Genomic DNA, 15,906 nt, shown 5'->3' with positions numbered 1-15,906 from the left:
CACAACTGCAACATTTTATTTGGTGTTTTTCTCTGTCTTAGTATGTACAGCAGGCTGGCATAAGACATGCTTGCTTCTCCTGCCTCATTCTGAGTGCAGGGATCACAATCACAGCTACCGCACCTGCCATAACCACAGCTTTCCAACTGCTTCCATCCTGGGAACAAGAGTGCTGGCAGGGCCTGCCGTGGGCAAGCAGCTCTGCTTTCAGCTCAAGAAAACATGACCCTATCCCATAAAGCATGAGCCCCTATCTTAGCCTCTTGCAAGAACAAGAGGATAAAAGGCTGAGGCCCACCATGCAGCCGAGGACTGTGCCTTCTAGGGGCTGCGTTCCAGCTCTTGGTGTTGTGGGGCAGGCAGAAGCTAAAAGGGGGCCACAGTGCAAACACTCTTACTCTGCAGCAAGCCTTGTCTTGGTATTCTATCTAAACTGTAAAACCAAACACTAAAGATGGGCTTATCTTCTGCAGCAAAGTACCTACCTATGTTCTGTAACCAGGTAAAACCAAAGACCTCTTTTCTCATTCCCCTTCAGCCTAAACGGAAGTTTGGGGGCTTTGAGAATAACCAGCCCTGACACTGTAAAACATTTTCACGAAAGGTCAAATTGAGAAGAAATAAGGGCCACAAAAATTTCAGCTTCATTTTGTCTTTTACTGAGAATTAAACTAAGGAGTAGGGTTTTGCTCCCTGGACCTGTAGACACTGAAGATGTAAAGTGTCATAAATAAGGCACCTGTACAAAATATGCAAATCTAAGTCTACTGCAAACTCAGGCTGGACAGGCAGAGGCCAGGTAAGAAGTCAGTGGCAGTCTCTGTGCCACACAGAGAGATGAGCATGGGGTAGGTGCAGTGAGCCAGGGCCTGGGATCCCTCTCTATTGGCTCAAGGCCTGGGAGTCATGAGGAATTGTTCTTCCCTTTGTCTGAGCCCTGGAGTCGAGGGAATCAGGGAGAACTGACTGACCAGCATGAGGATGATGGATTGGTATACTTGTGTAGTTTGGGTCTGTAACACAAATTCTAGGATGTTAAAAAATAATAAATAAAAAAATAAAGCACGACGGCAAAACTGCTCATTTAATTAAGAACATCAAGGTTTCTGCGTGGCATAGTAACAGTTCAGAGTGTTGCACTTCCAAGAACTAGAGCCGAAGGCTCTCCATGAAGACAAACCTACCCTGAATGGAGATAGGAGGTCAGACACTTTGTTTACCTCAGGCTTGGTGTGCGTAAAGAAGGAGAAAGCGCACCACTTTTTTAGCCAAAAAAAAAAAAAAAAGCACTTTTTTTTTTTAGCACATCAGAGAAAACACTGCACTGTGCATCTAAGAACATAGGACTCCAGTATCTATGAATAGTGCTGATACTACCCCAGAAGAAAGATGAATACCAGAGTTAATGAATGCTGGGTGTGAGGTAACCCCATCAGAGTCCAGGACACCATAGAAACCCAGGGCAGGGTGAGAACTAAAGGCTGGACAAGTGCTCACAATCTCCATCACACTACTGAAGGCTGAGCTCCATTTTCAAGCCTTCAAAACTGAGGGGATGCTCTGGCATCCTTGAAGCTTACTAACTCTGTGGGCAGCAACACTGAGCTGCTTCCTGGCTCCCTGGCCCCTTATGCAGAGGGTTTGCTGCTAGACTGCTGGAGAGGCAGCAGGCTAAGAGGAAACAGATGCACACCAGTGCCTCATTTATGCTCACTTCACACACTGTGCAGAACATGTGAACACTTCAGCCAGAAGCACTCAGCACAGGGAAGTTCATTCACACAAAAAACTCTAGCATGCCAGCTTATGAATTTCTACAACTCAACACATGTGCCATGCTCACTTCATAATGAGTAAAACACTGATCTCCCACTTCCTAGATGGCAGTCTCCTGTTCTCAAATCTACTACATGGTTGGAGGTAGTCCTGGACACCTTGATTCTCCTGCCTCCATCCTCCAGGCACTAGGATCATAGGCAAATCTCACCATACTCACCTACAGTTTCTTTTTACAAATTTTAGTGGGAAGGAGAGACTAATTTGTTTTGTGTGTGTGTCTGTATGTATTATGTGTATGCACATGTGCATGCGTGTGTAAGCCAGAGGGCAACCTTGGGTGTTCTTCCTCAGCAGCCATTCATTGTGGGTTTTTTGTTTGCATTTTGATTTCTGAGACTGGTTTCACTATGTAGCCCTAGTTAGCTTACAACTTGCTATATAGAGCAGGCTGGCCTGGAACTCACAGAGACCCACCTGTCTTTGCCCCCTGAGTACTAGGAGTATAGGATTACGCCCTCACACCCAGCCCATTCACCTTATTTTATGAGACAAGGTTCCTCACTCGCCTGGATTTTGCTCAGTAGGCTGTGCTGGCTAGACAATGAGCCCCTCTGTACCCACCTCCCCTATGCTAGAATCAGAGACAGGCACCACCATGCTGGGCTTCTTCACTCAAGTCCTCACACTCAGCAGCAGGATGTACTGACTGAGCTACAACCCCAGTGTAGCTTAGACTGGCCTTGAACTGGAGATCCTCTTGCTTCCACCTCGAGTGAAGAGTGAAGTATAAGTAAGCTATGCAGAGATAAGAAGCATAAATGAATCATTTAACCTGCAGTGACTGGTGATCTCTGAAAAGCCTAAACAATGTTTTTTAAAAGATTTCCTTTGGATTTGCAAGACACACACATTCCCCCACACACTCCAGCCTGTGCTCATTTTAAATTCTGCTGGCTTTACAGGGTAGCAGGAGGAGGCTCAGAGTGTAGGGCAGACGGGAGCAAGAGGGCTTGAGTGCCGGCACACCCACCTCGACCGCCGCACTGTCCGGTAGGCACTGGGCAGGGAGTGCTTTGCTTTTGAGTGGGATCTAGACCTGGGCTTGGAAGACGAGTGGTACTTGGGGGAGCGGGACCTCGTCCGAGACCGTTTTTTGTGCTTCTTCTTCTTTTTTTCTCTCTCTTCTTCTCTTGGTGGGTCTCTGCATCTGCTTGAAGGCCTTTCTGGAGGCTTCCCCTCCAACATGGGCAGAGTTCTACCACCAACTAGGAGAGGACAGGGCATGACACCTGTTTCCTGGAAACAGAAAAGTGAATGTGTAGGCGGTCAACAGAGAACACAACACTCTGGGTAGATAGTTCTTTTCTCTGAGGAAAGACCACCTTTCCATGGTTATATATAAAAATCCCCTTGCTGTGTGAGCTGGATCAAACCTGTGATTGAAGCATGTGGGAGGCAGAGATAAGAAAACTGCTTTGAGTTTGAAACCTGCTTGGACTACAAAGTTAGTTCTAGACTGGCCTAGGTTAGAGTGAGTTTGTCTCAAAAGACAAACAAAATCTCTCTGGCCTTTCAGGAGAAATGTAGTTTGAACTAGTCATTGAATATTATACACGGAAGAGTTCTCATTTTGTGCCTGGAAGATTTAACAGTAAGGTTTATGGGAAAACTTCAATGTAGATGCTGTATGACCAGCCTCCTGTACTGCCCCAGCTGTCTGGAGCCCTGGGATGGAATGGGGACAGAAGTGGTGTGCATGTGCATTTGTAAACCTGCAACTGCGGGTAGGAGGACCCTGTCTTCCTGCTTTGCTTGGGCCCACTCTGGAGGGAGCTGGTGAGTTGGTGAGTCGCCCTGCATATAACTCTTACAGAACTGCTAGCTCACAGTGAAAAGCTGCCCAGTGGGCTGAGCTGAGGCCAGATGGCTACCTGCAGCTGTCAGACAAGGAGGAGGTCTTTCAGCCTTTCCCTGAGCTCCCTGCTGCCTAGGCCACTATGCTTAACCACAGATAGGTTCGTCATTACTGATGCAATATTCTTAGCTATTGTATAGACTGCTTAAAGATTTAGTGTGCCATTAACCTCTCTTCTTTCTTCTTTTAGATAGGGTCACACCAGTGTAGCCTTGACTGGCCTGGAACTCACAAGAGATCTGCCTGAATGCTGGGATTAACAGTGTGGGCCACCATATCCATCCAGTAATATTTTTCTATGTCAATGAGCATGCTTTAAGACATTACTTAAAATCACACCTGGATATGTAGAATCATCTCTAATGACCAATGGCACTGGGCAGACCAGCATGTAAAAAGGGACCACGTTACACATGCATGGTGGAATGCTGCCCTATGGGTACCTGTCCATCCTGAGGAGCTGGCTGAGCTATTCTCAGATCTAGCAGTACCACCTATGACCTTCTCTCATATCCTTTTGGAACCTGTAAGAACTCCTGTCCATATCTACGCCACTAACTAAATGTGCTAACGTCTGTAGGCCAAGTACATATACCAAGGCACTTGGTGAAGTCAAGGGCAAGTTTCTTGAGGTTAGCACTATTTTGGGTTTGACTATCATTTATAGACTATTTACTATGAGCCTTTGTGTTTCAAAGCAGCCAGATACGTATCACCAGCTCCTCTCCTCATGCACCCTTTGTGGTAAAGCAGCTCTGCTGAGATAATCTTCATGTACACACACAACCAGGGAGACCATTCCAAAGTCAAACAACCATGGATTATAGACAGGGCCAAGGCTGGTAGACAAGAATGGAGCCACTCTGAGAGATGGCACAAGCTGGGTCAGCACTGTGGTGCTACCAGCAGGCTGATGACAAATGACTTTGACAGATGGAGTTTCCACTAAAACATTCAGATTCAAAGAACACAGAGTCAACCTTGCAACCATGACTTGTTTTTAATCTATCTGCCGATGTAGCTTTACATATTTTTAAAATTTACACTTCTTTATTTATTGCATATTATCTGTCTCTCTATCTGTACATGTGTGTGGAGGTCAGAGGACAACTTACTGAGTCAGCTTTCTCTTTGATCATGTGAGTTCTAGGAATCAAACTCATGCTTATTAATCTTGGCAGTAAGCATCTCTATCTACTGAGCCTTCTCACACTGTCCTGTCTCACTCCAACTTTGAGACAAGTTCTCATGTACTGCAGGTTGACTTTGAACTTGTCATAAGCATGGATGACCCAGACTTTCTGAACCTCCTGCTTTTATCTCTGCTCTGCTGGGATTGCAGTATGCTAACCTGTCGAGGACAAGCCTAGGACCCTGTGCATGCCATGCAAGCACACTACCAACCAAACCTACATTCCAGGCTTACAGATGTGTCTTAACCTTTGTTCACTGTATAAAGGATAGTGAAACAACAAGAGAGTCTATCAGGCTCCACACATCCCTACCGAGCTAGGCCCTTGTAAGCTTCCTCTCTTTGCTGCCCACGTCTCTCCATAGCTGCACACCTCAGGAATGCCCTCATCCAGGGCCACAGTGCATAATGGCTGCCCCCAACTGTGTACTTTGTTCCTCCATTTCTGCAGGAACGAGGCTTTGTCTGAGGGACCAGAAGACAGTCCATCTCTGTGGGGCTCTGGGAAATGGGGCCACAGTGCCCTTGTGGGGTTCTGCCACCTCTTTGAAAAGCTCATTCTGGGAAGGGCAGTGCAGAGGTTACCCCTGAGAACAGAACCACTAAAAACATGCTAGGTGGACACAGAAACACCAGGTCTGGACATCTAGAAGGGAAACTTTAACCATAGGGATACTGCAGACTCCAAAGGTCTTACAAGTATCGATGTAATTAAAGTTAAAAAGGGTGAAGGAGCCGGTGTGGTGACACAGCCTGCAACCCTGAAACTTGTGAGTTCGAGACCCCTTTTTCTTTCCAACAATAGCAAACAAGAACAAAGGGCTTGTTCTGCATTATGAAGGGAAGCCAAGAGAGATAGCTGAATGAAAATGCCCTCATAGGCTCAGAGGGAGTGGCACTATAGGGAGGTAAGCCTTGGAGGAACCATCTCACTGTGGGTGGGCTCAGAACTCTCAGCTCCTTTCCAGCACCACCTCTGCCAATGTGCCACAATGCTTCCTGTCATGAAAGCCAGCCCTGATCTGTTCTTTATAGGAGTTGTGGTCATGAGGACTTTTCACAGCAATAAAACCATAACTAAGACACCAAGCATAAAGGATATTTAAAAGATACCTGGAGACACATAGGCATGAGCAGAATTTTCACTGAACTACACACAGCCCCCGGCAACAGTGTTCACTGAGGGTTCTGGGAGCTAGGCACTGCTTCCCATCCCTCCACACGAAAGCATCCTAAGGTACCGTGTGATGATCCTGTTCGTGGTCAGCACTTAGGAAGGAGCTGCCTGGCTTCTCTATGACCTTCTGGTGTTGAGGATGAGCCCAGGGCCTCCCACACACTACTAGTCTATCAGCGCTACACCCAGAGGAGATAAAGGTGGCTGCTGTTTACCTTGTTTTAAATCAGAGCATAATACAGGATACAGATGCTGGCGTTGAGATCTCTGCCCCCAAGTGTAAGCTTGACAATGTGGCTGCGACCACTGAGGCCCTGCTCTAGCCATATCTGTCTGACCACATGCAGCTGGAGGCCCTACATGGGTGGATCCATACCCATGTGTTCTGAGGCTGCAGCCTGAGTCTGGTCTGTTTTTATGGTAATCGGCACAGGGTCTCTTCATAGACTCAAAGCTATGAGCAAAGTCTGACTATGCTGGTGGCACGTGCTGGGCTGCTAGCCTCTGGCTCAGACTGTGGCTCCAAAGCCAAAGGTGAGTCCGGACCAACTTTTATCTACCACACACTCAAACATGCCATCGGAATGTCCTTCTACGTACCTCGACACCAAAAGTACTCTCCTCAAGTTTTCCTACTTCTGCTTCTGGAAGAGGATTTTTTAAGGTCTGTAAAAACAAAGCTGCTTTCCTTTTACGTTCAGCCTGAAGCTGCTTCTCCTTTGATTCCTTGGACGCCTGGGCTAGCTTTTCCCGGGCAGCAGCAGCAAGACGGTCCTCCAGCTTTTGTTTTGCTAAAGAAAATAAGAAAGACAAGAATCTACAGCAAACAGCATTTCATTTCTGATTTTCATAGGTACCTTCTGGCTATCCAACACTGCCATTTCAATACTAACCTCAAAGCAGGTAGACAACTGGACAGACCAACATTTTCAGAAAATAAACTTATTATGGCTTTTTGGGGGAGGTACACTTTATTTTCAAAGGCAGCAAGGTTGAAGGGGTTCCATGATGGCAGAAGCTGGGATGGACACTGGAAATCACAGAATGCTCTCATGCACGGAGCCCAACATACTCCAAGTCGGCAAGGAAGGATGCCCTGTGGCAAGTGTCTGAGTGCAGAGGGCATGACAAGCTGCTGAGCTCACACACAGGGAGAGCAGGCGCAAACACACCAGTGTGACTGGAGTACACTGAGGGCAAGCACCTGTGGGCCCACAGCATGCTCTTCTCTGGAGGACACTGGCTCCAAGAGTCTCCTTTAGTCAGGGTTGTGTGGTCTGTTCATGCATACCCAGAAAAACATTCCAAGGAAAGCAGTTAGAACAGGTAAAAGCACAAATGCATTCACTGAGTAGCCACTTCACTGTGGAAGACGACTTATTCTGGAGGGACAGATGTCCCCAAAAGGTAAGGCAATAATTGTAGAAGAGTTCCAGCCCCAACCCATATGCTACTGGCCATGCTGTGACCCATGAAGATGAACCAGGGCTGAGAAATCAGCTCTGGCAGGCATCATCTTCAAGGGCTGACGGTTCTGCTGAAAGACAAGTCTCACAAAAGGGCCTTTTCCAGTGTGGTGCATTAACCAGAGCTGGGAGTCCAGGCCTGGTGTCTCACCCCGGGGCTGTCGTCCAAGTACAAAGTGCGTCTCCATTAGAGCCGCCTGCTTAGCACATTAGGCTGCTCTGAGTACAGATTGCCAAGGGCATTGCATCAAGCTAAGGAGTGCACAGTGCCATGGCATTGCACATAGGACTTTCAGAACGCTCCTGCATAGCTCCAGGCTTTAGTTCGCAGTCTTAGAATTTCTGGCTTAGCACATAAATCTTATATTTGTCTTCTTTCTTTCAAGAACTTTAAAAGCTATCGACAAACCTTGCTTAGCTTCTAGCTCCTCCTGGGTAAGCTGTGGTTTCTTCTCCTCTACAACCACAGAGGGCGGGGCCGCAGCAGGGCTGGGGTTGGCCACGCTGCTTGTGCTTTCCTGGCATTCCCTGCTTTCTTCATCTTCTTCACTATCATCGTCCAGCTTGACGCGGTTTTTTTCCAAGGGAAGTAGGTCATTTTCTTTGGCTTTGATGGCAAAGCTTATTGGAGCAAAAGAAGCTGTTGGGAAAAGGTGACAATTGTGACGTATTTTTAGGCACCAGAAGCAGAATGCGCAGACAGTGTGACAGGCACTACCACTTGCAAGAGGGATGGCTGATAGGCAGATAGCATCTGCTGTGGAGGCACAGCGTGAGTGTGCACATGTGTGTGTGTGAAAGTGCAGTCTACAGGTGGGAATGTAGTCAAGGAATCTTGTTCAAATGTCCGAGGCAAGGCATCAGACTGGGTGGGCTGTCTGAGGCATGCCAGCACGGCAGCAGAACAGTACTGCCATAGCAGACACGTACCCGCTGAACACAGTGCTCACCTTCAGTTTTAAATGGTCAACTTTTGTCATTTCCCTTTTGTAAAATACATTTGTTTAGTGTGTACACTTACGAGCGTGCCATGTGTGCAGGTCAAGGTTAGAGAACAGCTGGGAATTGGCTCTCTCCTATCACATAGGTTGTGGGTATTAAACTCAGGTTGGCAGAATTGGTGGCAAGTGTCTTTACCCACTGAGCCATCTTGTTAGCCCGTTCTTTAAAACCAAAACAAATACAGAATCCATTTCTTTATTCAGTTAACATTACAAGCATCATGTCAGACCTCACTCTGCACCTATGACCAACATTTCAAGGTGTAGCAAAAATTTAGGTGTTAGCCTCCCAAGCCTAAACACTGAACACTTAATTTAAGAGACAAAGGCCTTGAAGGAGAGTCTGCTGCTGTGTCTGCTTGTCACTCACTGCTGATGCACTCAAATGCTATGGCCCTTATGCATTCACAGGCATCAAGAAGCTACAATGAGAGCACAGCTCCAGTGCGCTCAAAACCAGCTGACTGAGGCAAGTGGGTTGTGGGGAACAGGCAGCTTCTATCAGGGATATGATTCACTGCAGCGCCCTCCCCTTGCGGGCGGCTCTGCTCTTAGCTTCTCTGGGCAGGCCATTTGGCTATGTGCTGGGTTGAGGGTCTCCTCACCTTACGGCTCTATGTTCCACACCTCTGTGTGGGTTAAACAGAACACATACTTTGATATCCACCCCTTTTAGTGCCCAAGAGTCAGGAGAGCAGACTTCCCGGTAAGAAGCCCAGTATACTTTAAGCTTTGGTGGTGTTGTAATGCTGACCAAACACTAACCAAAGTTCTGGTGCGGCCACGACATCTCTCCTAACACCGCAATGATGATTTGCTGAAGCAGATTCTGAGTGGAATCTAAGACACAGACGAAGATGCACAACAACCAACACAGCCCAAGGCTGACTGCTGATAGGAGTGGTAAGCACCTGGTGGGGTGATGTGGGTTACTGTGCCATGTGCTGCTTGCTTCTGTACATGCTTGGTTCTTAAGAAAACCAAGTCTAACAAGTCCTTTACTGCCTATATGGTCTCTTTAATACGCAGAGGATCACGGACATTGTCAAAGGAGAAAAGGCTTAAATGAAATGTTAATGGACTCACTTATGAGCTGATACTAAAAAACAAGATGATTTAAGGACACATACTGTTTCCAGAAAAGGGACAGACCTGTAGATCATGACAACAGAAGTCCCTAGAGCACTTTGCCACACTCAGTCTGGAGAGGCAGTCACAGCCAGACACAAAGCCAAAACCACCTGCCCAGGAACCTAACCTGTGTGTCTAGATGCCCTGCTTCACTCAGTGCTGATGGGATTATCAGGTGCCCCATGCCCCACAGCACTGTCAGAACCAAGAGGCCAAGGTTAGAAAGCTTCTCCAGGTACATCACTCCAGCCGAAAGTCTTGGGAATTCTCCTGGAATGCTCCAATTATACAATTTGTACACCACAGCTCCCATTACCACTGATCCTAAGTTCTTTCTCCAGGTGGCCAAGACCTTGTGTGATGCAGCTACACCTGCCCTCTGCACTATGCAGAGGACCTGCACTGGGATGGCCACCCTTGCCTGCTGCCTGCAGGATCTATTCCTTCTGCCACATCCAACCTTCAGGACTGGTCCAGCACAGCCTCCCTGAAGCACATCCACAGCCTTACAGCCATCTTCTCTACCTCTGGGTAACAGCTGCATGAGTGTGTACACATATATGTGTACTTGGAGGTGAGGTCTTAGCTATATGGCCCAGCTTGGTCTTAAACACCTGAGCTCAAAGAACTCCCCTGCCTTAACCTCCTGATTAGGTGGGAATACAGGTGAATGCATTTCCCAAAACCCTAGATAAGTGATATTAACATTATTATTAGTTACTGTGTATTGTTCTTGTGTGTTGCATGTGAGTAGAGACCAGAGGTTGGTGTCTTCTTCTGTATTCTCCATCTAATCTGAAACTGGTATTTACCAGTAGGTAGCCTAGATGGCCAGTGAACTCAGGGAAAACTGTTTCTGTTCCTCCTCATCCCAAACACCAGGGCTCCAGCCAACCTTAGCTTTGTAGTGGGTGCTAGGGATGGGAACTTAGGTCCTCCTCCTCGCATAGCACACACTTTACCCATAGAACCATCTCCTCAGCCCTGATACTAATTAAAAACACAAAACAATGACATCAAAAAAACCCCACCAGTTTTACAACTTTGTTTTAGATTTATTCTATATGCATGAATGTTTCACCTGCATATATGTATGTGCACCGTGTGCATGCCTTATGTTCTTGGAGGTCACAGGAGTGTGCTAGTCCCCTAGGACTGCAGTTACTGATGGCTGTGAATCACTATGTGGGTTCTGGGAAATGAACCCGGGTCATCTGCAAGTGCAAGAAGTGTTCTTACATACAGAGTATCTCCCTTCAGCTCCAACTACCAATTTGAGAAGAAAAAACAGTGTCTTGTGTAAACAAACCCGGCACACTAGCCACCTATTTTCTCTTCTGAAGAATGCCCTCAGTCCATTTCCTGACCTAGAAAAGCTCTTTCTTTAGGAAGGACATTAACCCTTTATCTTCCAATGTATTGACGTGTGGACATTTGCTTTTAACTAGATTCTGGCTCTGCTTCCCTAGACCTGCAAGTCTCTGATTTCTGGCTCTAATTCTCTGATTCTAAGATTATGTATGTTAACAATCCTTTTCTTCCTGCTTCCCTCTCTTCCTCTCTCTGCAGGGTCTCACGTAGGCTCACAAGGCTGCAGCCTTGAGCTCCTGATCCTCCAGTGCTGGAATCAGGGGCATGCACTGCCCACACTGACTGCACTTAAGACACTAAACTTCTGGAATCATTGCTGTTAGATACCTTAGTGTTATTAAATCTTTGAAAGTGAAGAGGCCGTCAAGATGGCTCAGTGGACAGGGCACTTGCTGCAAGGTTGGACAACCTGAGTTCTAACCCTTGGACACACATGTGGAGGGAAAGTCTGCCTGTCCAGCTTCAATTATCATTATAATACAAAAGTTTCAGAAGCACCAGTGCTTTCTCAATGCCCAGGAAGTCACCTTGCAGACAGGTGAAAGAATGAGCACACCAGAGCCTTGGAGCAGGCCCCATGTCCCTTCCCTGTCTTAACACACAGCTAGACTCCACTCAATACTTTAACATCGTGCTTCTCAATGCTGAAGGCTACAGAATCTGAGCTTGAGAGCTTCTTAACTCCCTATCTCCTATACACTCTGAAGGAGCTTTCCTGACAGAAATGCTCTGGTTCTCCAGGGTGAATTAAGCCAGACTTTAATTTGTTTTGGCCTCTTGCCTGGTTCTAGCGGCTGCTAACCAACCAGTATTTCAAAAAAATCTGCCAGACTAAAAATCTGTCAGGTTTTCTCTATTCTTGAAATAATTTTGGCAATTTATGTTTTCTTTGAAATGGTATTTTTCCGTGACTTGAGTTCATTTCCATTTAAGGTGATGAGCATACTTTGTGTATTTTAAAAAAAGATTTACAACCTTGCATTCATATCTGCATTCTTTTTCTCTTGAACACACACAACCTATTTTACTGATTGTTTTAAAAAATTACTTTCTCAGTAATTTATCCTTTAATTTTTAGTCCCTTGTGTCTGCTTTCCTTATGAACATTTTATAGATTGAGGGGTTCTATCAGGAAGCCTGTATTTGAAACCCTGCCTAAACTTCTGCAGGGTTGGGTTCTAGAGTGCCACTGGCTGGGCTTCTGTCCCAAGTTCTGTTCTTTTTCCATTCTGCCCCCTATGCTCCTCTCTCCCTCATATCGTACTGAACCCAACCCATTTCCTAGGTTCTTCCGTTCAAATGTTCATTTAATTTTTTTCGGTCTTTCTTTCTTTTTTTTTGTTCACCCAACATAAAGAGGTAATGCTATTGTCTGTTTTGGAATAGTATTTTATCAAATTTCTTGTCCCGAGCGGTGCAGGGGTCAGAATCCAGGGAAGTTATACCCTGGCCCACAAGAGCTCTTTGATGTTTTCGCCGTCCTTACTTTCGTGGATTCAGACCTTCAGGGTGCTGACATGCCTACAGTCTTCCATTCTACCATTCAGATGTGCAGAGAAATGAGGCACTGACTTGCTTTCTCTCCTCTTCAGGGGCCGTTTCTACCTGGATGAACTTCCACATCTGTCCCTTCCTTTGAGACTTTTGAGAACTTCCCAGTCTGTCTTCTAGTCAATCTGACCCCAGTGATTTCATCATGCTTAACCTAGCAGCATTTCTGAGCAGTCTCCTGGAGCTGTCAGATAGATTATCAGTGGTTAAGTTTTATGATAGTCTCAACTCTTTGAACCTATAGATCTATAGGTTCTATAGATCTAGACCTATAGATCTGCCCTGACACTCAGGACTGGAGGCTCAGCCTCTGTCCTCTGAATCTCAGCAGAGTTGTACTCCACATCCTGCATCTCAGAGAAGCAGGCCTGTTTCTTCCAGGCCTCACTGCAGGAGGAGTGTTGTCAAACACTGTGCAGCTTATACTCGCATATCAAGCTTCTCCTGCCAGGGAGGGCATGCTGGTGCAGCAGCTGGGCCTGGGGATCCTTTCTCTGTGGCTCTGCAGGTATCCCAGGCAAGACCAGTCTGGAGGGTGTCTCCTGGATAATAGCCATCTCGCAGATGTCCCTTAGCTAGTCCCAGCCTCCCACCTTCTCCTTGCTGGCAGCGGTTGTCATGGGATCACTGTCCTCTTTCCTCCTCCAGTACCAGGTGGACTGCCGTTCTTCCCGTCTTGATTGGCTTCTGGTGCATAGCTGTTGCTCCGCTTGGCTTCTACCTCTGTTTATTTCAGCGAGGGCTGGAGGCAGCCAGTCACCTGACTTTCTAAACAGTGCTTTCCCAGTGACAGCCAGATGACTGTGACTCTGACCTCACAGGGAGGCCACTCCAGGTCAGGCAGGAGATCGTTGCCTGTATCCCTTGCCATTCCTCTGCCCCGGCTTGTCTTCTACTGCTGCCACTCCTGCACTAGCCACTGACTTCCTAAAGGCTCCTGTTCCTCTGTTTAATCTCAAAAGGCCAACGCTAGGTAAAGCATCCCCTAGTAAGCACAGCCCCAAGGGAAGCAAAGTCCCAGGTGATGTGCAGTCCACCTCTCTAGACTGAATGACTAGAGCCGCCTGTCCCCAAAGCACAGCAGGGACCTCACTTATCTCTGAACACCCTTTTCTGTGGTCTCTTTTCCAGTTCATGGAGTTATGGCTTCTTCACATTCTACCACATGGTTCTGCTAAAGAGCCTGAACCAGCCTTTCTCCTGGGTCTTCCATTGCACCAGCTACTTACACACATCTGTCCTGCTAGACTACATCATCTAGTCAGGGACGGGGCAAGGAGACCAAGTGTGAGTGAGAGCAGGACTGCCTGACGAAGGTGCTCAAGGGAGCCACTTAGACAAAGAAAACAAACCTCATCACAATTGTTTGTGCAGGGGCTGGAGCTGGAAGCCAGTGGAGAGCACTTGCCTAGCCCAGGATCACAACTGGGCACAGTTTCAGGGGGCAGATGAAATATTTGAAATTTTAATGTCCACTAAATGGCGTAAGCTAAAAGCTGATGGGTCCTCAGACTAGCTTGCACCTACTGGGTTCCAAACACCATGTTGGAGAAGCAGGACAAGGTGAGCATGTCAGAATATAGCAGCTCTAGAAGGCAAGCCCAATAAGTCCCCATGGTTTGAGGTACCTAGTCCTGTCCCTCAGGAGGGAAGCCCATGAGGCCTGGGCATCACCAGGACAGCGCACCTTTTACCAGCTTCCCGTCCACGGTGCTCTTGCTGGACCCAGCCTCCTTCTTCCCGCTGCCTCTTCCCCCAGTCTCTGCCATACCCTCAGGAGCACCGTCCTCTCCAGCTTCACTCGACTCTTCAACAGCAGTTTCTGTGGGAGCCTCTTCAGCTGTTGATGCTGCCTGAAAAGAGAAATACCACTGAGCACTGTTACATGGCAAATATTCTTCAGTACAGACATGTAATCCCAGCACTCATGAAAAAAGGGCAAGAAGACCAGGAGTTCAAGGGCATCCTTGGCTAAACAGAGTCTGAGGACAGTCTATGCTACACTAATCTCTCAAAAAACAAACAAACAAACAAACAAACTCTCAGTCTCTCAACCCACCTGCATTTTTACACTTCAAACCATTCTCTTTGGGGTTCGTGTGTGTGTGTGTGTGTGTGTGTGTGTGTGTGTGTGTGTGTGTTGCTGGGGATTGGACCCAGGGCCTCTGGTATGCTAGGTGAGTGCTCTAGCACTGAGCTCCATCCCCAGCCCCACTTACACTTTTCTATTAGGACAGACTAAGAAGCTGAAGGAGTACCTCTCTTTAGAAGCCTGGGTACTGAGGATGCCTTCAAAACACAGCCCCCACTGACCACAGAAGAACAAGCTATCTCAGTCTCAGCAAGTATTTCTGGCAGTATAAGCTCAAGAGTGTCAGGGACAGGGCAAAGTACCCCAGCACAAGAGACTGCGTGCTATGGCAGCTTGTCCAGCTCTACCCCTGGAGGGCAGTCAACAGCTCCAGCACATGCACCATGATGTACTTTACAGAGTAGTCAAAAGTAAACTGAACACAGAGGCAGACTTGGAACCCCAGCACTTTGGAGGTGGAGGCAGGAGAATCAGGATCTGAAGGCTAGCCTGGGCTACATGAGACCATGTCTCAACTCTCTTTCTCAATACTGTCAAAGTAGTCTCTGATGCTTGAAGCAACAGTGGTTTTGTTGGGAACATGCTGGACTGGACAAATGACCACTGAGGCATAAGTGGGTGGGTGCTTCAACAGATGCAAGACAGGTTCACCTCCTGAAGGGACAGGTCAGAGTAAAGAGGAAGTCCCTTCTGCAGCTGTCATCAGAGCTCACTGTCCTCCCCTCCCCACCTTCAGCACACACCTGTATGCTACCGCCTCCTTCCTTCTGCAGGAAGAACTGCTTCTTAAATTCGTAGTAGGCGTTGTACTGGTGCCAGGGCTGAAGAAATTCAAATCTGTGAACAGGGAAGGATCTGGTGATTCAACATGACCCACATGTAACCCTTTGTGTTTCCACGTGTGGCCTGCACTGTCCTAGACAGCTCATAGACACTAGTCAGAACAACTTCATAGATTCTATATGGTTTCAGTCCTGCTCTATCCACTGACTTGTGAATCGAGCAGCAGGCTAACCCACCCTCTAGGGTCATATCAACAGAGGAAGATACAGTCCATATTTTATGCACAATGCCAGGCATAGGGGATAAGGACCCTTGAGAAGTGTGAATTCCAGTCTTTCAAATACCTGCATTGTCACTGCACAATAAAGACAACAACAAAGACCCTCTCCAACTCTAGGTAATTTAATAAGATGAACAAAAAATGTCTACCTAAAGATAGTCCAGGAAA

General features: G+C 47.2%; 1 protein-coding gene across 5 annotated transcripts in view; it reads right to left on the bottom strand.

Moving 5' to 3' along the window:
• Positions 1-15,906, bottom strand: part of Sfswap (splicing factor SWAP) — a 69,939-nt gene that overhangs the window by 13,792 nt on the left and 40,241 nt on the right. For 4 of the 5 annotated variants that reach the window (XM_031338068.1, XM_031338070.1, XM_031338073.1 and 1 more), the window contains exons 10-14: positions 15,419-15,512; positions 14,271-14,436; positions 7,939-8,169; positions 6,664-6,854; positions 2,810-3,075 (exon numbers count right to left, since the gene is read on the bottom strand). In XM_031338068.1, the coding sequence (XP_031193928.1) occupies positions 2,810-3,075; positions 6,664-6,854; positions 7,939-8,169; positions 14,271-14,436; positions 15,419-15,512 (948 nt within the window). The remainder of the gene's footprint in view (positions 1-2,809; positions 3,076-6,663; positions 6,855-7,938; positions 8,170-14,270; positions 14,437-15,418; positions 15,513-15,906) is intronic. The other variant, XM_031338069.1, reaches the window with a different exon arrangement.

The sequence above is a fragment of the Mastomys coucha genome, unplaced genomic scaffold (genome assembly GCF_008632895.1).
Source record: "Mastomys coucha isolate ucsf_1 unplaced genomic scaffold, UCSF_Mcou_1 pScaffold22, whole genome shotgun sequence".
NCBI classification, from domain to species: domain Eukaryota; kingdom Metazoa; phylum Chordata; class Mammalia; order Rodentia; family Muridae; genus Mastomys; species Mastomys coucha.
The sequence above is the reverse complement of the archived record's forward strand: the minus strand, read 5'-3'. Positions and strand labels throughout refer to the sequence as shown.